The 23,410-nt window shown below is 44.8% G+C and overlaps 1 protein-coding gene and 1 long non-coding RNA gene across 5 annotated transcripts in view; one reads left to right on the top strand and one right to left on the bottom strand.

The window, feature by feature from the left end:
• USP44 (ubiquitin specific peptidase 44) overlaps window positions 1-23,410 on the top strand; it is a 567,333-nt gene that overhangs the window by 78,778 nt on the left and 465,145 nt on the right. For all 4 annotated transcript variants that reach the window (XR_011281915.1, XM_069629819.1, XM_069629821.1 and 1 more), the window contains exons 2-3: window positions 11,415-11,474; window positions 22,863-22,967. Coding sequence is in view for 3 of the 4 variants with exons in the window: in XM_069629819.1 (XP_069485920.1) it covers window positions 11,415-11,474; window positions 22,863-22,967 (165 nt within the window). In the remaining variant the exon portion in view is untranslated. The remainder of the gene's footprint in view (window positions 1-11,414; window positions 11,475-22,862; window positions 22,968-23,410) is intronic.
• The window catches only part of LOC138514360 (uncharacterized), a 116,843-nt gene that overhangs the window by 5,100 nt on the left and 88,333 nt on the right, over window positions 1-23,410 (bottom strand). The gene's annotated exons all lie outside the window — the stretch shown is intronic.

Raw genomic sequence — 23,410 nt, 5'->3', positions numbered from 1 at the left:
CTCGCAGAGCATCCATTGCTCAGTTCCGTTTTGAGGTGCTGGGTTTGTCCAGTATGAGATGGTTAGTACCCTTGAAGGAGCCTAGGCTGTAACTACAATGGAAGTTTTACTGCGGGGTAGGATGGGAGGGGCGATGAGGAATACGTGGGAGGAACATCCAGTCGAAAGAACGTTACAGTTGGTAAGTAGCTTGTTCTTCGAATGGATTGTGTCCTCCCACGTATTCCTCATCTTTGATAGACTCCCAAAGCAGTAATGTGTACAGGAGGCAGGAGTAAAATTTTGTGACTTTTTAAGAAGTGCAACACAGCTTTCCCAAATTTAGTCTCCTGGCTAGCGGAGGAATCTAGACTGTAGAATTTGGTGAAAGTATGTGCAGACGACCATGTGGCAGCTGCACATATGTCTTTAATTGGAACTCCTCTCTGGAGAGCTGACGAGGCTGCGATACCCCTGGTTGAATGAGCCCTGAGGTGTTGAGGAGGATATTTTCCTGCCAATTTATGGCACTCTATGATAGTTAGTATTATCCATCTTGAGATGGTCTGTTTCATGATAGGTAAACCTAGTTTATGTCCCGCATACCCCACAAACAACTGATCTGCTTGCTTAATCCTTGCAAGTCTGTTAATGTAAAAACTCAAGGCACGCCTTGGATCCAGCCTATGCAATCTCTCTTCCTCTTTCCCTGGGTGAGGAGGGTAAAATGAAGGCAAGGTTATTTTTTGTGTGATATGAAATTCTGAGACAACCTTTGGGAAGAAATTCGGCTTCACTTGAAGTACTACTTTATCTTTGTGAAAGATGGTATGTGGAGGTGTGCAAGGTAAAGCTTGCAGTTCGCTCACTCTTTTGGCAGAAGTTAAAGCCACTAGGAAGTCTTTTTTAGAGTGAGAAACCTTAATGGACAGGAATGAAGAGGTTCAAATGGAGTGCCCATTAGAAATGTTAAGACTAGATTTAAATCCCACAGGGGAACCTGAAAAGGAGTTGGGGGGAAAAGACGTTAGTCAACCCTTTCAGAAACTGAATGACTAGAGGCATTTAGAAATATGAGGGTTCTTCAGCCGTGCGTTTAAAGATTGATAACACAACGAGTTACCCCTTGATTGTGCCAAGTTGAAGTCCTGAAGTTGCCAAATATAGCACGAAAGAGAACATCATCGGTGTACTATATGAAAAAGGGTCAATATCCTCATCTCTACACCAACTGCAGAATTTGTTCCAACGGCAGCGGTATAAAGAATTTGTTGCTGGCCTTCTGTCCAAAAGCAACACCTCCATTACGCCATCCAGGAGGTCCCAATCTTTGTATCTCAACCTTTCAGAAACCAAGCATGAAGGTTGTGTCAGGCTGAGAGTACCTGTATCCGCGGAAGCTGCTGAACCCCCGACAATCCCCCTGAGATGTATTTCCCAGAACTAGTTTTCAATTCAGCTCTGTAAACTACACCCCAAAGGGAAAGGGGGAATGGGATAACAAAACAACACCAGGCAGACTGCGTCAAGGCTAATCAGTGCTGAACCTGCAGAGGATAAAGAATAGCATATACACTTCCTTAATTCACTTACTTAACCTTATGAATGGGAAGACATTAATCCTTAACTAATAATTAAGAATCATACCTGGTCCTTCTCTTGAAATTTCTTAGAGAAGCGGATAAGAAGCTGAAAATCTCTCTTACTTGAGATACTTGAAATTCACAGCAACTTCTTACATTAGGCAAAACTGGAAGTCTTAGTTCTTTGTTTGTCTTTTTTCCAACATGCACTGGTAGTTCAATTAGATTGTCTTTAAAATATTCTTTCTTGTCATTTCAAAACTTTTCAAACTATTTATAATTATCTTGAGTCTTTGAATCCTTGAAGAAAGAGGAAACACGTGCTAAATGCACACGCAGGTTATTTCCATTTAAATTATCGATGAACTTCACATAGAAATCTTCCTGGTTGAAGAACACGCGCAAACGGATGAAGACGCGCGATCAAAATAATCCACACGCGCAATAGTCCACACGCGCAATAGTCCACACGCGCAATAGTCCACACGCGCAATAATGTTCTCCTGCGAGACACGCAAAATAAAAACACCCGCGCTATTGAGTTCAAACGCGACGAAGTGATTCTCACGCGCAAAATCACTCGCGCTGGAAAAAACACACGCGATCCTTGTTCCATACGCGACGAATTGATACTCACACGAAGAAACACTCGCGCTAGGAAATACACGCGCACTCACATGGCACGCGACGAACAGATTCTCGCGCTTTGAACACCCGCGCTAAAAATCACACGCGCTTTGTATTTCACACGCGCTTTGTAGTTCTCACGCAGCATATAGCTTTTCGCGCTAAGGATCACCCGCGCTATGAAATCGCACGCGCGTTTAAAATTGCACGAGACCAACATCTACTCGCGCTCGGAATACACACGCTAGAAAGCACGCGCTCACATGAATTCGCACGCGACAGTCAAAATCTCGCGCTAAGGAACACCGCACTGGAATCACAAACGCACTCCGGGAGTTCAATAGTTTTAGTAGAAACACTACTTTTAACGAATTTTCAAGGAGAATGTTATTAAGATGAACAGATTTACAGTAAAAATAAAGTCACTTATCTCCTGAGCGAATTCACAAAGATTTCCTGCTTTTCCTATCTTCAAAAACGAATTCCTGCCAGCTGATGACTTCTCCTGTAACCCCCAAGAAAGTAGCCGCTCAACTGCTGAGATCTGAAGGATAAAATCCACCAGGCCTAAGACTAAAGCAGGAGCAGCCACTAAACACGTCCTCTCAGATGGGGTTTTGATGATGAAAGGCACAGAGTGACAGTTTAGAATGTTCATTGTTGTTCAACATTGTCTTCTAGCCAATCAGAGCTGTCACTGTGAGGCTCCATCTTGCCTTGGGTCAGAACCAGGATTCTGAATCAGCAAGTTAAGGCCTAACCAACTACAATGGAAAACTTCCCACCCACACAAAGCTAATCTGAAAAGGATAAATAATAAAAAGGAAACTTGAATAAGAGAAGGAAACCTGACAGGTTGAGAGTCCTGACATCCGGATGGAGAACCTGACCTTCCTCTTGCGAGCAAAGATCCTCTCTTTGCGGAAGACGAATCAGAGGACAGATGGACATGTCTAGAAAATCCGGGTACCACGTTCTCCTGGCCCAATCCGGGGCAGTTAGAATCATGGGTTTCCGGAAACTCCTGAGCCTCCTTATTACGTGAGGAATGACGGGGATTGGAGGAAACGCGTACAGAAGTGGAAACTCCCAGTCCACCACAAACGGATCTCCTAGAGCTCCTCTCGGGGGAAATTCCCTTGAGCAGCATAGTGTCAGGTTTCCTTCCCCTATTCAGGCTATTTTCCCTTATTCAAGTTTCCTTCTCATTATTTCTCTAGATTAGCCTTGTGTGGGTGGGAAGTTTTCTATTGTAGTTGGTTTGGCCTTAACTTGCTGATTCAGAATCCTGGTTCTGACCCAAGGCAAAATGGAGTCTCACAGTGACAGCTCTGATTGGTTAGAAGACACTGCAGAACAATGAACATTCTAAACTGTCACTCTGTGCCTTTCATCATCTAAACCCCAGCTGAGAGGACGCGTTTAGTGGCTGCTCCTGCTTTAGACTTGGGCCTGGTGGATTTTATCCTTCAGGCGTTAGCAGTTGAGCGGCTACTTTCTTGGGGGTTTCTGGAGCTATCAGTTGTCAGGAATTCGTTTTTGAAGACAGGAAACTCTGAAGATCCTTATGAATTCGCTCCGGAGATAAGTGACTTTGTTTGTACTGCAGCTCTGTTCATCTAAATGACATTTCCTTGAAAATTCGTAAAAAGTTATCTTTGTACTTGTTCTATTGAACTCCCTGAGTGCGCTTGAGCGCTATTTGTAAATACGCGTACTACTTGTAATCTGAAAATATCGTTGAACCTTTGAGCGTGCGAGAATTCAAGAGTGCGTGTGTTTGCCAGCGCGTGTGCTCCGTAGCGCGAGAATCTGTTCGTCGCGTCAGAATTCCAGAGCGCGTGTGTGTTTCCAGCGCGTGTGCTTCCTGACGCGATAATCTGATTGCCGCATGAGAACTTTATAGCGCGTGTGTTTTCAAGCGCGTGTGCTTCTGCACTAGAACTCAATTGCGCGTGTGGTTTCTTGCGCGTGTCCGTTTTAAACGCGTGTATTCGACCGCGAGTGAACTCATAGCGCGTGGATTATAAGGCGCGTGTGAATAGGCGCGGAAGTTCTTCAACACGGAAATTTTAGCGCGTGTGTTTTTCTGTGCGTGTTCTCGTTTGCGCGTGAATTCTACTTGACGTGGTAGGGCAGCAAGCGCGTGCTTACCGTGCGCGTGTTCTTCAACGCAGGAAATTTTTCAACGTGAACTTCATCTGCATGAAAATAACCAGCGTGTGAGTTTAACACGTGTTTCTATAAGAATTCACAAACTCAATTGAATTGTAAATAGTTTGAAAAAACAAAAGAAAAGTTTGAAAGAAAAGGAAAGAATAAATAAAGACAATTTAACTGGACATCTAGTGCATTTTGGAAAAGAGACAAAGAACTAAACTTTCCAGACTTGCCCAAAGTAAGAAGTCGCTGTGAATTTCAAGAGTCTCAAGTAAGAGAGATTTTCAGCTTCTTTACAAGCTTCTCTAAGAAATTTCAAGAGAAGAGCCAGGTATGATTCTTAATTATTAGTTAAGGATTTAAAGTCTTTCCCATTCCTAAGGTTAAGTAAGTAAATAAAGGAATTGTATCTGCTTTTCTTATATCCTCTGCAGGTTCAGCTCTGGTTAGCCTTGACGCAGTCTGCCTGGTGTTGTTTTGTTATCCACTTCCCCCTTTCCCTTTGGGGTGTAGTTTACAGAGCTGAATTGAAATCTAGTTCTGGGAATTACATTTCAGGGGGATCGTCGGGGGTTCAGCAGCTTCCGCGGACACAGGACCTCTCAGCCTGACACATAGTTCGCATTTCCTGTTGACACTCGTTGCAAACAGATCTACTTGAGGGGTTTCCCAAAGGGTGAAGATCTCTTGAAGGACTTCCTGAGCTAGTTCCCACTTGTGGGAGACTGTGCTCTGCCTGCTCAGAGCGTCCGCCGCCGTGTTCTTCTCTCCGGCTCAGTGAACTGCCGATAGAGAGATTGCTTCTTGAATTGCCCAGAACCAGAGCTGCATTGACTCTCTGCACAGTGGCAGTGACCCTACGCCTCCTATTTTGTTGAGGTAGTGCATGGCTACTGTGTTGTCCGTCACTGTCAGAATTTTTTTTCCCTGCACTGATGGTAGAAAAGCTTTCAGTGCTAATCTGATTGCTCTCAGCTCTAATAGGGTGATGTGTAGTCTGGACTCTGATGGAGACCAATGACCGCTGATGGTTAAGTCGTTGTTATAGGCTCCCCACCCCGTGAGTGAGGCGTCCGTGACTATTGTTATCTCCAGCAATGGTTGCCAAAACAGTTCTCCTTTCAAGATGTTCTCCCGACAGGCCCACCACTGAAGGTCTCATGCTACTCTGTTCTGGATTTGTACGGGATCTGACATCCTTCCTGAGAATTGAGACCACTGGTTCCTTAGCGCCCACTGGAGAGCTCTCATTCTCAGGTGAGCCTCTGGCACTAGAAAAATGCAGGATGCCACAAGGCCGAGCAACCCCAAATAAATAAATAAATAAATAAATAAATAATCGAAGGCAGGTCGATGCTGGACATTTTGAAATCTGGTCACCATCTGTAGAATATCTTGAGCCCTCACCTCAGGTGTCGAGGCTTTTCCCCAGGGATGTGTCCAGGACTGCTCCAATGAACTGGAGGCTCAGTGATGGTATCATCTGTGACTTCTTTAAGTTGAGGGAGAATCCCAGCCTCTGGAGGAAGTGGCAAGCATAATCTAGATGGATCTGAGCTTGTTCTGGGGACACTGCTCTGATCAACCAGTCGTCCAGGTAGGTTGTAGACATGAATCCCTCCCCTCCTTAGACTTGCTGCCTCGACCGCCATTAACTTGTTGAAGACTCTCGGGTGGGGGTGAACCCAAATGGCAGAACCCGAAATTGATAGTGAGAGCTGCCAATGGCGAATCTCAGGTACTTTCTGTGCTTGAGATGGATAGGCACATGAAAGTAAGCATCATGAAGGTCCAAAGATACCAACCAATCCTGAAACTGGAGGGCCTGAAGGATCTGAGAAAGGGTTACCATCTTGAACTTGTCCTTCCTGAGGAATTTGTTCAATTCTTCTAAGTCCAAGATGCGTCTCAATCCTCAGTCCTTTTTTTGGTATTAGGAAGTAAGGGGAGAACCAACCCTTGTTCCTCTCCGATACAGGTACCGGTTCTATGGCACCTTTCTCTATCAGGTCTAAAATCTCCTGCATAAGGAGCGGGTCTAGAAACTTCAAAGAGTTGCTCCCCGGTGGATGACTCTGAAGAGTGTGTAGGAAAGGCAGGCAGTAACCCTGGGCAATTGTTTCCAATGCCCAAGCATCTGACGTAATAGCCTGCCATTCTGTCAGATGTTGAGTTAACCTGCCTCCTACTGGTGTTTTGTGAGGAAAGACCTCAGAGGGGTTTTGGAGCGGCTGACGCAGATGCTCAGGTTAAGGCAGCTCCTGATGTGGACTTGGTACCTTCGACCCGTCCACCACGGGTAAATGGTCTCTGGCCCCTTTGAGCTTGAGCTGGCTGCCCTCTGCCTTTTCCGAATGCGCGTAAAAACAAAACAGCTTTCCCCTCCAGGACGTACCTGAGGGGCGGTTTGGAGTTTGACGAATTGCAGCCCCAAGGGATCTGGCTGCCGCTTTGGAGGTTTGCAATTTCTCTAAACTGTCATCAGCTTTCTTGTCAAATTGAGAGGTGCAGTCAAAGGGCATATTTAGAAGTTTGGCTTGTACATCAGGAGCAAAACCAGACTTCTGCAACCACGCAAATCTGCGGATTGTGGTACTGGCCGCCATGGCTCTGCTGATGCTGTCAGCAGAGTCGAGACCTGTTTGGACACATCGCATCCTTCCCATCGTTGATGATATTCAAGAATGCCTCTCGTTCCTCCTCTTCTGGGAGATGGTCAGCCGCTGATGAAGCGCACTCCCCAAGGGTGTGGCTGAATCTCGCTAGCGTGAAAGTGGCGTTAACTGACTTACGTGACATGCTGCATGTCAAGAAGACCTTTTTGGCCATGGCATCAAATTTCTTGTCATCCTTATCTTGTGGTATTGTGGGGTACGCCGATTTACTGCTCGCCAAAGTCGCAGCCTGTACTACCAAGCTCTCTGGGGTCGGATGTTTAGTTAAGTACAGAGGATCTGAGGCTGACGTTCCGTACTTTGCAGAGAGATTTTTGTTTACTGCAGGGATAACCTCCGGTGTTTCCCAATTTGCAGTCATCTTCCTCTGTAATGCTGCATGAAAAGGAACTATAGGGTCTTCTTGGGGTCCTTTATCTAAGATGTCTGTTAAGTCATCTTGTTGGAAAGAGGGTGCAGGTGCTGACCACCCCATAAATTCCATAATTCTCGCCATAAGAGATCTATAAGACATGTCTGCATTCTCCCCAGGTTCTGGTCTGCCGAAGTCAGCCTCTAGAGAGGTATCTATGCCACTGGCATCCTGTAAAGACTCCTGAAGATCTTTTAATCTGACTTCCTCTGATATTAGCTCCTCTGGTATAGGAACTCTTGTAGTTTGTAAGCCAAACGGCCATTCATTATCAGAGTCTTCCCCTTCCTCATAAATGGAGGACAAAGCGCTGAAGTAGTCAGAGCGTGGATAAGGGGTAAAACCCATTTCCAGTGATGAGGAAGCCAAATTGGTCAACACTGCTTGAGATACGGTTGTAGTTGTCGATGTAGACATCATAGGTCTCGACAAACTTACAAACGGCGTCGATATACTCGAGTATGGCCTTGATGCTGTCCAGAGAATCGGAATTCTACTCAACGTCATCGATATGGCCGAAGCCCCTTTCGACGCCTTCGAAGGATACTTCGACGCCGCGAGTGCCGGTGGTGCGGTCGGGGCATGAGGCTTCGATGGTCTCTCCTTCAACGGGGACGACGGCATCGATGACGCAGTCTTGTTCGAAGGGCCCTTGTCTGTACTTGAGGGTTCATGATGCTCTCGAGAGTTTTTATTTTCTGAGGTTGACGACTCACGGCGTTTCTCTTTTTTGGGTATTCCACCCAGATTATCACCTCCAGGCATCTCCGAGGGGATAAAGGCTGCGTTCTCGAAGACCCTTAGCATTTTTTTGCAAAATTCCTCACACTTAACTGGAGAGCTGTGTTTAGTGGGGCAGGTGACCCTTTCTGGTGAGTTAGAAGAGGAAGGTGATCTATGACACCTCCTCTCAGTATGTCTCGATCTGGATGAGTGGTAGGAACCACTACGAGATCTCGAGCGGGAATGTTTTCTCTGATGGCGAGGAGACAAATGTCTCGACTCGGCCGAGGACAGTTTCGAAGTGGTAGAGGATTTACCGGTCTTACCTTTTTCCAGCTTCCCTCTATGCTCCCTCAAGGCTTTCGCCGTCATGGACATACATTCCTCACACTCCGAACACTGGTGCTTTGAGCCCAGGCATCATAGGCAGATTCTGTGAGGATCGGTTAACATCTTTTTTCCACAATCCCAGCATTTCTTGAAACCGGATCGCGGCTTCGATGAAGCGGACGAAGATGCCATCGTAGAATCGAAGAATTTTTCAATAAAATCGAAGTTAAGGAAACATTCACTGAGGAACAGAGCGTTGCGTCTGAGGCTTACGAAGCGTGGAAAAACGGAACTGAGCAACAGACACTGTGCAAGATTATATATACCTATGACGACGTCGGCGCCCATACGGAGGCCTTTGAGGACTTGAGGGACGTCGACGCGCAGCGCCCTCTACTGGGAATTTTTTTTCCCCGAGGCCAGCAAGCTGGAAGTGGATTTATCAAAGATAAGGAATATGTGGGAGGACACAATCCATTCGAAACATCGTTGTGCATATTGAAAATGTTAATTTTGAAATACCCTTTGAGTTGGTGGACTATAACAGACAATATATAGATGAAGAACATCTATCACCATTCTTATTAAAATCAATGCATGGATGAAAGTATTGGTGTCTCCAGTGCTCCTGTTTAAATTAAGAAAAGAAATGAAACCATGAAGTCTTGTAACTATGATCTACCAATCAGGACTATTTAAATTTATGTCAGACCCTGAAAGAAACGGTGCCGCTAAATTGTTGTAGGTACAAGCATTGAAACCTGTTGGTCATTTCAATATAGTTGATGAATTGTTACAGGATTAGTGCTGGAAACATTTTGTATCCACCGCATATATGATTAATTCAACATTTAGGCTGATGAATGAATAGATGTCTTTTTTGTATCTGCTTTCTCTATTTCTGGATGAATTATTGTGTATGTTTGTGAGATAACTGTTTCATGGCTGAATGTTTTTTGTAGTTCATCTATTGGTGTGAGTGTCAAATTGGTATGTCTTTAAAAAGGTATAACGTTCATTCAGCGCCAGTCCTTTTTTCGATGGGTTTTCTTCTGATGATTTATTTTCTTGAAAAAAACTAATTGAAAAATATATGGGGGTGGTTAAGGGTATATAAGGGGTGGGGGAGGTAGGGAATAGTCTAAAATAAATAGGGGAATGCACATTTTCGATGAGTTTTTTTTAAAAAAAACTCATCGCAAAAAAGAATGCCAATGAAGGAACATAAAACCTTTAAAAAAAATAAAAGCTATGAACAAGTTTTGAATAAATTGTCTAATAGTGAATAACCAACAAACAATGTATGTTGATTGAATGATAAATGTGTGTTTATCCATATTTGTTAGGCACATGCTCCCTTTTTTAAAATTCGATATAGATAACCTAGTTCTTGACATTTTGGGGCATACCTCAGTTTGTTTCAGTGCCTTCCGCTAAAGAACATGTCTAACCCAACTACCATAAATCAGGAACATTTGTATTTAAAAGTCCAACTGTAGACATCTGAAAGCATGATGCGAGTTAATACATCCTTAAAAAAACATAAGAATTCCAAGGCTCTGCAGCTGGCTTGGAACGCCACAAAAATATTCCACTCGACCTCTTCCATTCTCCAGAAACACAGTAGGTAGATGTCTATTTAACTGGGTATCAAGTGTATAAGGATTGCAGAAAAATGCTTTTAAGACCATAAGAGAAGAGAATTGTTTCCATAAATCCTTGTTTGATATAACTATTAACTCAAAGGTAACCTTATCCCAAATATAATTATAAATCTTCTTCTAAACACAAATGATTCCACTTTGATTTTTTATTTTTTTATTTTGAACGATTCTGGCAAGCACGGCCCTATATCAGACATTCTATTTCAAATTGTGAGTTTCCAGATAATATGCATGGGGCGGCCATGTGGCACGAAGAGAATGAGGTTGGCAGACACAAAGCAGCCAAGGTGCTTCTGATGGGGCATCTCATGCAATCTTCCCGCATTTGTGTGGGGTGAAGGTGCTCAGACGCAACTGATCGTTCAACCGACTCAGGTCCTCCCCCACCTCTACCCACCATCACCATGCTGGATGGCACTTCATGCAACATCACTGTCTCTAAAAATGTGTGCTACTTGTCCACAAATCCATCCATGGTGTAGCCCCCCCCCCCATTCCCTCACTGGAGGCGCCTCACTGTACTCTCCCTTTGCGCATCTCATCTCTTCAAAACCTCACTCTCCTGCTACCCCTTTTATAATTGCTGGACGCCATTGGAGTGCCCTATCCCCGGCAATCAAAGCCATCTCTTCAATGGAACTCTTCAAAACTAAGCTCAAACTCCACCTGCTAGCAGTGGAAGACCCCCCTCTCCCCCAAACACTTCAGTCCTCCTACCCAAACTAACAACCAAACCCACCTCTCCTGCATTCTGTCCTCAGGACTACTTCATGCAATTTGTAAACATACAAATACAAACTTCAAGCTCTCGATGTTAAAATGTTTGCAATGACCTACATTCCCTGTCACAGGTTAATGTTACTATTCTTTCCCCTGTATACCCGGTGTACGTCACTAAGTCAAACAATGCTCTACGGCAAAGACACCTTTTCTCTGTTATTGCCTATTTTGCAAGTCATGTCCCATCTACATGGCACCCAATAAATAAATACACATACATATTTGAATGCAGCTGGTTGGTGAGGGACACACAAGTAAAGCATGTACTATGTTCAGATTATGTCACACCGCTATAGTTTGCTTATTTGTTTGGGAATCTTTTGTGTCCTCCTTATGGATCTTTTTTTAAAATAAATTGTTGTTTGAATGATATTTGCTATGATTTTACTTTTTATTACCCTTCCTGTTTGTTCCATCAACATCTTTCCCCCCCCCCACGCGACTATGTTAAAACTCCTTTCCATGTTTTGGTCAATTTCAGCCACAAGCGTGTCTCTGGATATTTTGGAAAACAGTTATACAGTGGAGATTATATTGCGTGGTAGGTAACCTCTAGAAACCTTCTACCAATTAAGATGTATAGTGAAAATGTCCACAAATGGGGAGGAGGGGTGAGGTTGAAATCCATAGTCGGGAGACAGTGTTGGACAGGCCACGCCACTTGTGAATAACAGAGGGGAGGCCCACTAACTTAGAAAAGTCCAAGAAGCATTTCCTTACACAGACAATCAAAGTCACCATGTGGACTCAGACAGTCATGTGATGGGTCTCCTAGCCCCTCCCACACCGCTTCTCCAACATCCTCCCCACACTCCTTTCTAGTCATACCTCTGGTGTCAGCTTATAAATCTCCCACCAATCTGTTAGCCACCAGGCTCTTCTAGGAAAGGGCTACAAATGTTATGTTAAGGCCGGGGGATGGCTCAGGGGCAGCACGTTTGTCTTGGAAGCAAGACAAGGCGGGTTTGAATCCCGGTCCCACGCTTAGAGGCTGGACTCTGGCATTGAGTGCATGATAAAGAAATGAATTAATTAATTTAACTTTTTTTCCCAAAAACTAGGTGCATTGCTTAGTTTTTGGTTTTCCAACTTTAAACAGTTTTGGACTCATACAAAATGTTAATTAGTATGAAAAATCCTAGAAGTGGCATTAATCAGCCCTTGTTTGTGAGGAACTAACTAGTTTAAATGCATATTACAAAACCCTCAGAAGTAAACTCTTAACTTCTTACTGTTAAGAGTATGAAACTTTTGATTTGATGAATTAAAATATGGATTTTGCTGGGGGGGTCTCTTCCCACTCCATGTTGTTTTCAGTAAACGATGCGTTCTCCCCACAAATATATTCGCTCTCTGATTTTAAAGGCTCATTGTGGATTAAAAATTACATATGTCAGGTGCAATACCTTCACATGTCAGCACCGTCTTGTATAGCCATTATTGTCATGTTTTGGCAATTATATCCACACATGGGAGATATAGTCATTAAATGTTAAATACAACCACACACTCCCAGCTGCTACCCTAATATGCCAAGAGTAGACTCCCAGATGCAGATACGACTGTTTTGCCTGTATAAGCTTCACATTGCCGATAGTCTTTATATGTTAATGTTACAGTTACAGGATATTTATACCGCACACTATCACCACCGTAGTGGTCCCCTGAGGCTCTGGTGGATCTGAAAAAAAGGGTCGGTTTGGGTACGTTAGTGGGACAAAGTTTGGAGATAGATCAAGAGAGCTGTGATGTGCTGTTGGCAGCTCCAAATCGGTTAACACCGTTCGCTGAGCTTCTTGGTGTGGGTGTACGGTCGGTATCCGTCGGGTGCTGTTGTGCAAGTCTATGCGTGAGGTGCAGCCTCACATTTTTAAGAGCTGCCTCGTATGGTAAGTTCAGCCTCCATTTATTGAGACAGGCAAACCAATACCAGTTAATGTCTCACATCCCTTGAAGATCCCCCTCAAGACAAAAAAACAATACCACTCAACTTAGTAAATATAGTGAAGATAACCAACCGCTCCAGGAAAATCATTCAGGATTCCTACTCAGCAGGGACATGGAAACTAGTGTCTTTTTTATAAGAGAAATCATTAAATGAATGGACAAAATGATGCCCACAACATTACTACTATTCTGTCTATCAATGATACTGTCAACAGCCAAACCCTACTGTTCATTCACAAAACCAAATGGGAAAAGATGTAATGGCCCTGGACTGGATCACTAATTACATAAATGATTGCACATCTGAAGTCAAAATGGTTTATTAACTACTAAGGCCACTTGCACAGTGCCACATGATCCCATCATTAGAAGGGAAACTTTGTCATTGGAATATGACTGGAAGTGGAGGAGTTGACGCACTGCATGGTTACCGGTAGTGGCGAGCTGGAGGAGCACCCGAGATGAGAGCAAAGGCGAGCGGGGTGGAGGAGGGCTGCAGTCGAGCTTCGGAGAGGCTTTGGGATGCGGGGTCAGTAAGGAATTTGTGAAATGTATGGAGGAGGGCGGGGGCAGCATTTTCTCTGGAATGTGCCAGGACAGACCCTAGAGGCACTGTGGTTCCGAGGTGATGTGGATTGATAGGGTTTTACCTCTGCGTGTGGGTGTTGGGCATGCCGTGGAACAGGAGCGGATCCAAGTGTTTTGGTCATCAGCCGGCATGACACGAACTGGCTTGAGTTGTCTGACGCCTCTGTAAAGGTGAGAACGTTATAACAGATGTGGGTAATTACCACTAAACACTCTGTTGTCATCTTATTAAACTCCATCTGTGAGTGCCATGATCTTGGCGGTGGGTCTTCTCGGTGGCATCGATACTGCAATTATGTGATGACCTCATCCAGAGTATTTTTCTTCTGATTGGACTTGTTTTTTGGTCCTTTGGGTTTGCATAACTGTCTATCCCGTTTTTCAGTGTTTAAATTGGTTTCTATGTATATCTTTTGTATACCTTCTTTGCAACCATGTCACCTTTTTTCTATCCCTTGCCAGTTCCATGAGGCCTATATTAGGCAAAGGGGTGCTTGTTACAAAAACAGAATCAATCGATCTCAAATTGTCTCTTCAATGTTCACATGAAACCACTGTTGGACCTCATCAACTTTTTCACCCACTCATTTCAAATTTGCGTGGACGATGCACAAGCCCTCCTGAATCTGGAACCTCGTAACAGTAATACTCATATTATGACATCCCCCAAACATCCAAAATTTGGCCCCCGATAATGACCTCTGCTAAAATGCATCCAAGAAAGAGATCATGTATTTTCTTTGGCGTTCCCACTGCTAATGCCCCCGCACCCATTTTTAATAGCTTGAATTGATGGGCATAGCACTGAACCCCACCGAACAAGCAAAGAACCTAGCGAGAATGTTCGATAAAAAAAAAAAAAAATACAATAAAATAAAAAAACCTCACCCTCCGACTAGTCAACCTAATAAAACAGAAATCCAATTTAGAATTTGGCATTCTTAAGAAAATTACTTGAACATGAATTACAAAATAGACTGAAGCAGGACCCCTGTACTTTTATGCTCAGCGTGTTGTAATAATCAAATACAACAATAACAACTGCCCCACAATAATGCAGCCAGGATCATCCTCAGACAAATCTAACCATGGGACTATATCCCTTAAGGCTTGAATGACCTTAAATGGCTACTGTTCGGGCGAGAAACCGATCCATCAAGAGACACTATTCCTAACCTACCTTATTCTTGGGAGAACCTTCCCTGACTACTTAAATCCTTGTCTCAGTGGATACATTAAAAAAAAGAACAGGGGGTTCCTTGCAGAGCAAGAACTTTCTAATGCCACTCATCATTGGGAGGCAAACACTGGGATGATCTACATGCCCTTGAAAAAACAAACCGGAACTGCTGAAATAGTAGCTCAACAATTAGATGCAAAGCTACGCCCCTGTCAGTCTCACTAACTGAAACCCCTCCCCCATGGGGTCCTTTCCTCTTACTATACCTCTGACCTATGCTAGCACTTACCTACAACAGCCAACACTACTTGCCCTCCAGCCACTGTAATATGTCTGACAGCAAACCTCGAATTTGCCGTAGCTGATATTGTGAAAGGTTTCTGATTTCCGCTTGTTTCGCGAAATCTCAGAATACCTATTGGCTATACTCTGTTAGCAGCCCCTTTGTCCAACAACCTCTTGGGATTGTAACTCAAGCCCGATGTTGGTTCACCCATCTGTATTGTATGTTTATTCTTCCTTGCGCTTTGAGGCTCTCTCATGCCCCAGAGTTGGCACGCTACAAGACTACCAAATAAAATGATATAACCCTGGTATAGTCGTCGCACCTAAGGATTGTCTCACATGTAACAGAGCCACCATCATATGCCAAGGGTGGTTTTACATGTCTCAGAAATAGCATGTAATCATAGTAAAAGCCTCCTGTGCAAAGTATAGTCACCATGAGGGAGGATAGCTCAGGGGCAACGCGCTCGCCTTGGAAGCAAGACGACGCAGAATAACAGGTTCGATTCCCGGGCCCATGCCGAGAAATCTCTGGGTATTTAGCGCGTTATAAATAACCAATTATAATAAGAAAGGTATAGTCACACATGTCCATGTGCTGCCAATATATGTGAAGAGCAGTCTCCAATGCACCAGTATGGCCATGTAACGACAGTTAATACCTCGCATGCCAAGAAGACCTGCCATATGTAAGGTACTGACTAGCATGTGCAGGTGCTGCCATGATATTCTAAGTGCAGCCCCCAATGCCCCAGAAATAACATCTAATGCTAGTCAATGCCTCATATGCCTGTAAAGTCATCACATCTAGGATGTAGCCTCACATGTCCCGGCGCCACCAGTATGCAAAGCGCAGGTAATGTCTGTGATTGACTTAGATGCATGATATCATATTTCAGGTGTATTCTGCGGCCGCACGTGCTCACTTACTTTGACCATATTCCAAGCACAGACTTAAATGCCCCACTAATGCCATGCAATGCCAGTTAATTACCGGTATCCAGGTTACATTCACCACATGTAACACGCAACCTCACATGTGCATGCGCTGCCATCATATGCCAAGAGCAGGTCCAAATGGCCAGTAAGGGAATCCAATGGCAGCTGGTTCCCTCATATGCATTACAAAGCCACCAAATGGATTAGTGCAGCCCCATTTGTGCAGATGCTGCTATCATATGGATTGCAACCTCAAATGCCCAGCAATGCCACCGAATGCCAGTTAATGCATCATGTCTACATTAAAATCACCTAGCCATGTGCAGCCTCACCTGTCCAGATGGTGCCATCACATGGCAATCCGGCTTCAAATGCCTGGGAAATGCTTAGACCCCTCTGTGTGCTGTCCTTGATCACTAGTGCCCCTTCACAGAGGCTTTTTCTCTTCTTCCATGCTCCAGGACAACAAAGACCTGCTGATGCAGCGAGGATGGAGCAAGGGGCCCCACCCATGCTCGCTCCCCTAATCCCTCAGCAGCTGTAAGGACACGATTACAAAGCTGCTTGGGGGCTAGAGAAGGGGCCAGGGTGGCGACTCCTTGGAAGGTCAAGCTTTACTTCCGCCAATGGTGCTGCTCCGACTGTTCCTGAGCCAGAGGTTAAAGGAGCAGTGCCACAGGTAGCAAACGTGTTGGCAAGTGTAGCGGCTGGTACCCCTGGCACCCGCCTGAGCCATTCCCTTTACTGATTTCTGAAAAAGGTATCAAGGAAGAGACCCCTTTTAAAGACACATACTAACTGCGATGGCATGAGGTTGTACTATCATTCAATACAATGAGAGGATTACTTCTAAGAAAACATTTTAATGAGGAACAATTATCTAATATTGAAGAGGAATTCTTTGCACTAAACCTTTTTCAGTTAAAACCCCTTTAAAACATTTAGCTGGAGAGATTTTAATTTAACTGGAAACTCCTTTGGCAACCCATCTGCCTTCCCAATACATAAAGCGCACACAATCACAGTCTCTCAGTCCCTCCCCTACATCACATTGTGGCACTATGGCACTGGCTGCCACTCCAGAAAACACTGCTGCACGGTCAATTCTTCTGGAACTCTCCTTCCATTGTCCCCTAAGTTTCTAAGAAGCAGTCTACCCCACATTCAGAAGAAATATAAAAAAATACACCCGTTTAGCTTCAGCTTCTGAACCATCTTATATCCAGGCAATTTAATCTCTGCACCCACCCCTCACTCACCACCACATACCCCCCCCTCTCCTCACTCACCAAACTCTCAACCTGCCAGAATCTTTCCACCAATTCAAATGCACATGTTACCAAGTCCCAATAAATAACAAATCAAATAACGCACACCGGCACCTGCCCGGATAAAGGTGTATGACGTTAGGACGTGCATCACAGCAGCTCATTTTACAAACACTTCCTTCGAGACAGGAAAGAAACACGGGCCTTCTAGGCCCACCAAGCTTCTGCCCCCCACTGATCCTCGAACAGCCACATTTAATACAGTCTGGCAGGGCGTCCTATCACTGTTTTCCAGAAGTCCCAGAGCTCCCTGCTGGCACTTTCAGAGAAGCTTGCAGCTGAACCTATGGGTGGGAATTGTACGGCCTGTGGTACAGATTGATTAGCATTGCTAGCGGTTCCCACCCTGACTGACTCTGGCTTCCCACTAGTCGGGTAATCATCAAACAACGGGGCTGCCCCCTCCCCCCCATACTCCTCCCCAAGACCCCCTTGCACCGCCTGTGGTCACAAGGCTCTTTCTTGGTAGCTATGCACAATATAGACAGGTCTGGCATTTGAGGTGACTGCCAACAGTATTTTTACTCAAGGGGGATTTAGCATAAAAACAGTCAGAAGCCACTACTCTTGCTGCTGTTCAAGCCCCAACATTCAGCTATATGTTAATATGGTCCAGGAAACCTGCAGAGTATGCCCCTTGGAAGACAAGCGGCATTCGAGCTTTGCAATGAGGTTATAAAGAGGCCAGTACATTCCTAACCCTTAAGGAGTTCTTCAATAAATCATGCTAGGCCATTTTAGCCAAGTCACTCATGCCACCGCACCACAGGCCACCCACCACTGGACTTTCACCTCCAGTGCACAGCCACAAGAGCAAAGCATTGCTCTCCGCTAGTAATGCTGTGCTCCTGTTTCAGCAAAAGGAAATATCCACGGGGACAATTAACTCAAGGGCACCAGTGAGTATCAAAATGGCTGCAGCCACACAGAAACGCATAGAAGCATGAGAGAGGTACAAGATCAGGGAGCAACTCCAGAAAATGGAGCCATGAAGTCACAGCTGGTAAGGCATTTAGAGTGCTGTGAAACAACAAGACTGGCAACAATATTATACATATATACGTGTAGAATAGGCCACTTGAACCAAGTCACACATGCCACAGCACCACCCACTAGCCATCACTGGAAGTTCACCTCCAGTTCAGAACCACATGAACTAAGCATTGTTGTTATGCAAATGAGCCTAAATGCAAGCCTTGAGCTCCAATTGTTATTTTCAATTCACATCTTGAAGATCTGATTCAGGACCTCGATGGTCAGTTCCCACTTGTGGTTCACAGTCACCTGAGGGGTCTTCTGCTCTCGCAAGATGAACCGCCTGAAGCCAGATTCGTTTCTGCATTGCCGATTCCAAAAACTTTGCCTGCCCACCAGCAAGATAAGAGGTAAGGAGGTCAGATTTTCTGCTGCCGTGTCAGTTCAAATGCATACTGTCTTGTTCAAAATGTGTAGCTGGAAAGTTCTGAGAACCAGGACAATTGCTGTACGTTCCGGGATATCTATTTGCTAAGTCCTTTCCAGAGGCATCAACAAATCGACCACCTCCATTTTTCCCCCAAGGTCACCCGGCACCCCCAACATAGCAAAGATGAATCTGTCATGAGAGCAATGCAAGGAATGGGCACCGAAAAACGGGGTCACCCTGAGAAAGATTGTTGACATTTGACCACCATAACGGGTCCTGTCTCTCATCCGCTGTCACAGGGACTAATTGAGACTAAGGGTGGTGAGAACCTGCCTGCCTCTGATCCATCTGTGTTGTCCTCATCTTCAGTCTCACTAATGTCACAGCTAGGACTCACAAGGTCATGAGTCCCAGCAATCTCTGAAACCACAAAGCACTCATGTGCATTGATTGGAGAAGGATGGAATGAGTGTCGTAAAGCCAATATCCTCTCTGGCATGACAAATACCCTGGTCAGTACTGTACTACATCAAAACTCTATGAACACCAGGTCTTGAGAGACAGTCATGGAAGATTTCGGCCAGTTTACCATGAGGCCCAGATGATAATGCAGGTGGAGAAGAATTTCAAGATGGAGTCCTGCCAGACGTGGACTGTGAGACCTTAGGAGCCACTCGTCCAAGCATGCATACACATGGACTCTTGAATTCTGAGGTAAGCTGCAACTACCAACATCATCTTCATAAAGACTCTCAGCGGCGAGGTCAATCTGAAAGAAAGAAAGTGGGCATTTCCTATCGAGAATTTGTAGTAATTACTGATGAAGTGGTCAAATGGCAATATGAGATATGCATCTTTCAGACCCACTGCAGACCCATTCTTCCTGTTGTAGAGTTGATCAAATCTGTGTGGGGTAATCATTTAGAATTTCTCTTGGGAAAGGTGAAGGTTGAAATCCACCAGGTCTAGTATTGTTCATAGGCTACCCCCGATTGGGGTCTGGGACTGTAAAGAGGCAGGAATAAAAGCCCTTCCCGCCTCTCTTGGTGGTACATCTTCTATTGCCCCCATAGAAATAACGTTCTCCAATTCCTTCTCTTAGAGCCGGGAATCCCTTCTGATGGAGAGGATAGCGGGAAGGAGTAATGGGAGAAAGAGAAAGGCAGAACGCCATGCAAGTCATTAAAAGGACCCATGAATCTGTAGTGATGGTCCTCCAGCATTCCAGGTGATGGGAAATGCGCCCCACCACACCCAGTGGAGTCCCACAGGACCAGTTCTGACCATCATGTTGAGATTTTATTAGAGGTGGAAGAGGTTATCCCCGTCGAAGGAAGCAGAATAATAGAAAAAGCCTCTGAGGTTTTCTTTGCTGCACATTAGGAGAATGGTCTGCACTGCAAATCAAAAAATCATGCAAAAGAGAGGGAACGAAAGTCAGACCTCCGAGTGAAAATAACATTTTGATGAGCAGGTTCGGGCAACACTGATCGCGACTTTGCCATCAGGGTAATAGTCTTTCTTTTTGTCAGTTCCTCATCAGTTGTGTGTTGGAAAAGGCCCTACCCGTCAAAAGGAAGAGCTAGTAATTTATCCTGTACTGTATCAACTCCGATCGCTAAACCTCTAGCCGAGGTATCCACATGGTGTGCCTCTAGCTGAGGTTTGGGAGCTCCTGTGTCCTTAATGTAAGACTTCATAGGGTCAGAGTGCATTAATGCCTGGAAATTCTTTCAAAAAGGCTTCTTCTGAGGTTTGACGTGGTTCTGGTTGAAGCATGGGAAACAGTTTACGTAACAGGGTTTCTCACCACATATCCACCGAAGTATTGTATTTATTGAAGTGGGTTGCCACAATGATTCTCCATAGCCAAGGATCAACATAGTGAAGTAGAGAAGACATGGGGGGCAAGTGGGGGCCGACTACGCGACACTCAGTGCATAAGGCTCTTTGCCTAATGACACGCTAGGCATCAACACTGTTCTAGTATCAGTTGGGTTAGATAAGGTTGCCATTGAGAAAATGGACATCGCCACAGTATCATGTGGAGTGGCCATTTTGAGATATGCTGAGGCGAAGTGCTTCACAGCCCTGTCAGATCAGTTGGTCAATTTGGCCATTTGATATTAAGCCTTTGACTGAATCTTTTCAAAGCACTCTTGTGAGATTTTCTCGGCTGCGCCGGGTGTCTTGGTGTGAGCTACTGACTTTTTAACCACCCAACTAGGGGATCCTCGGCACGTTTGGTCGTTTTCTTAGTCTCCGTTTTGGGGAAACTCTGAGGACTCTGGTAATTTTAAGCCATAGTAGGGATCCTCTGGCTTGCTGGCCCCGGAATCAGAGAACCTCAGAGTTTCCCCAGGTACCTTTTAGCCACTTTACAGGGAATCTCAGAGGAAACTCTGGTTTCCAGCATAGACCTCTTATGAGATACTGTGGGCACTAGGGTGACTCCTCACTGAACCAAACACAGAAAAGAGGTGGCCGGACGGGAGTGCTCTGAACGAAACTTACCAGACAACGATGTTTCTCGTCAACGACGTCCATGAGGTGGTTTGGAGGAATGCACTGGAACACTTCCTCTCCCCTCTGGAGTCTTCTCCTGAATGCACATATCGAAAGGGAGTCGCAGAAGAAATATTGGCTCCCTCGATGATCCAGACCTAGAAACTTAAGGCAAAGATTGTGGGCATCCGCCACCATGTAGTGATGACCACAGGAAGCACACTGCACAAATCCTTTATTCTCTAGCATAGGCTATAGACCAAATTGTGATAAGATGGATACAATGCCAATCGTGCAGAGAAAAGTACTGAAGTGTGAGGCTCGGGCGGGGCATAGGAAGGTGTCCACTGGCCCTCCAATAAACATTAAAATAGTATAAGATTTGTGAAAGTTCTCCGGTCCCGCCCTGAAGGACACAATGTCCCAAAAGTATGAAGGAAAGGGGTTGGGACACAGGAGTAATACAAAATACAGTGGCTAGGTAATTAACACGAAACAAAAAAAAGGACTCTACTTTCTTTACAAGAAACACAGATGACACGCAGAGGAATGCTACACAGGCAACACACATCCTAAGTACTTTACAACACACCACCTCACTGCTCCCTAGCCACTTTACCCTCCCAAGAGCCATGCCAGGGGTAGCAGGTGCCAGCCCTATGTATACATTAGTAGAGTTTGCAAAGCACAACAATGCAGGCACGGAGTTGATCCCTACAATTGGCAGCAGTTTTGGTTGCTTAGCATGGGATAGCATCTGCAATTCAGGAAGAAGCTTGAGGGACGTGTTCCTTCTCAACATCTAGGGATTTATGATTTCGCTCCCCTTGGACCAGAGCTTTGGGGCCGCTGTGTGCCCCCATTCCCTCGTAAAGGCCCTTCCACCTTCCCCATTCCCCACGGCTGGTGCAAGGACTGCCCCTGTCCTTTAGAAGCCACCCTTCTGTGTTCCCCTCACCTTCCGACCACTCCCTACTGTACCCCGTTCTGTGTTAAACCACCACTCCCTGGCAGTTACTACTTTTAAATAGCACACTGTTGCCTTTGACTCTGGATTGCCTCCCTTCTCTGCTTCAACTTTCGGTGCATGCTCCTAACTCCATCCTTGCTGTAGTTTCCCCTCTTACTCTGTCAAGCAATCTGCTGCTTTCCGTAGGTAGGTTTGCACTTAATTAAACTCTCTAAATAAATAAAGAGTAAAGTTAGGAGAAGGCAGACAAACTCTGATATTTCGTTATTTTCAATTTTTCCTTTCCCCCCAAATTAATCTATGAAAGGTCCATAAAAAGATGTTTAAGCCCTCTTAAACATTAGTCTAAAAGATCAACTAACAAGGAGAAAACTGCTGGGGGTTGGATTGTTGAGCGTTCAATTAGTGATAGGCTGAAGCCAAGTTGTAACTATCCAACACATGGGTATGGGTGTAATACTCGTGGACTCTATTAAATGGGGAAGCCTTTCACAAGAATCTTGGACAAATAGAACGAGAGAGATAATTGTATTGGGTCTAGCAGCTCCTTGGAAAGCACATGGGAATAGAAACACATATTGCCATTAGTAAGGTATCAATTATCTGAGATTCGAGATAAAAAGCAATATTACAAGAAAAGATAATATATCGTTTCCTTATTTTCTGTGATTATCCATGTAGTTGCAGACTTGTGAAGACTACTTTGGGGACTTGGGTGGGGCGGGGGGAGTAATTATATTTTTGAAGAGAAAAACAACATCATTTATGTCTTTCGCCATTAGAGTCGGTGCAAAATATAATGGAAAGCAGGGCTAGAGAGACGATACCTCTACGTACAGAAGAAGATGATCAGCTAAGCCAAGAGATCTGCATTCAGGAAACATCAGGTGACCTTTACAGACACATTTAATAGAGTTTGCTTCGAAATGCAGCCTTGCCTACAACCATTCACATTCCAAATTCCTGTGCTGCAGCTTGTATCCAGAATGTGACCCGACAACCACCACTTTCACTGGGTCTGGTCATGTTCAAGGCGGTCTGAAAAAGGTTGTTCAATATCTTATGCTTTGCTATTTGAAATTTACTGTCAGAGAAGAACAAGTTACTTTCCCCTGGTAACGTTCTTTCGACTGGATGTTCCTCCCACGTATTCCTCATCTTTTAATAACTTCCCTTCTGGTTTCAGCTGCTTTGGGGAAAAAAGAACAGCAGAGGGCTTCCATCTCAGAGTCGACGTCAGTATATATAGCACGCGCAGCGCCCATTAGCTTCAGTTCTATTTCTACTCCTTCATCTTGCAGAAATACCAGCATCAGTGAGTCCCAGACAG

Source organism: Ambystoma mexicanum, chromosome 12, assembly GCF_040938575.1.
Source record: "Ambystoma mexicanum isolate Mex_15411 chromosome 12, UKY_AmexF1_1, whole genome shotgun sequence".
Taxonomy (NCBI): Eukaryota; Metazoa; Chordata; class Amphibia; order Caudata; family Ambystomatidae; genus Ambystoma; species Ambystoma mexicanum.
This window is presented reverse-complemented; position numbering and strand designations above follow the sequence as displayed.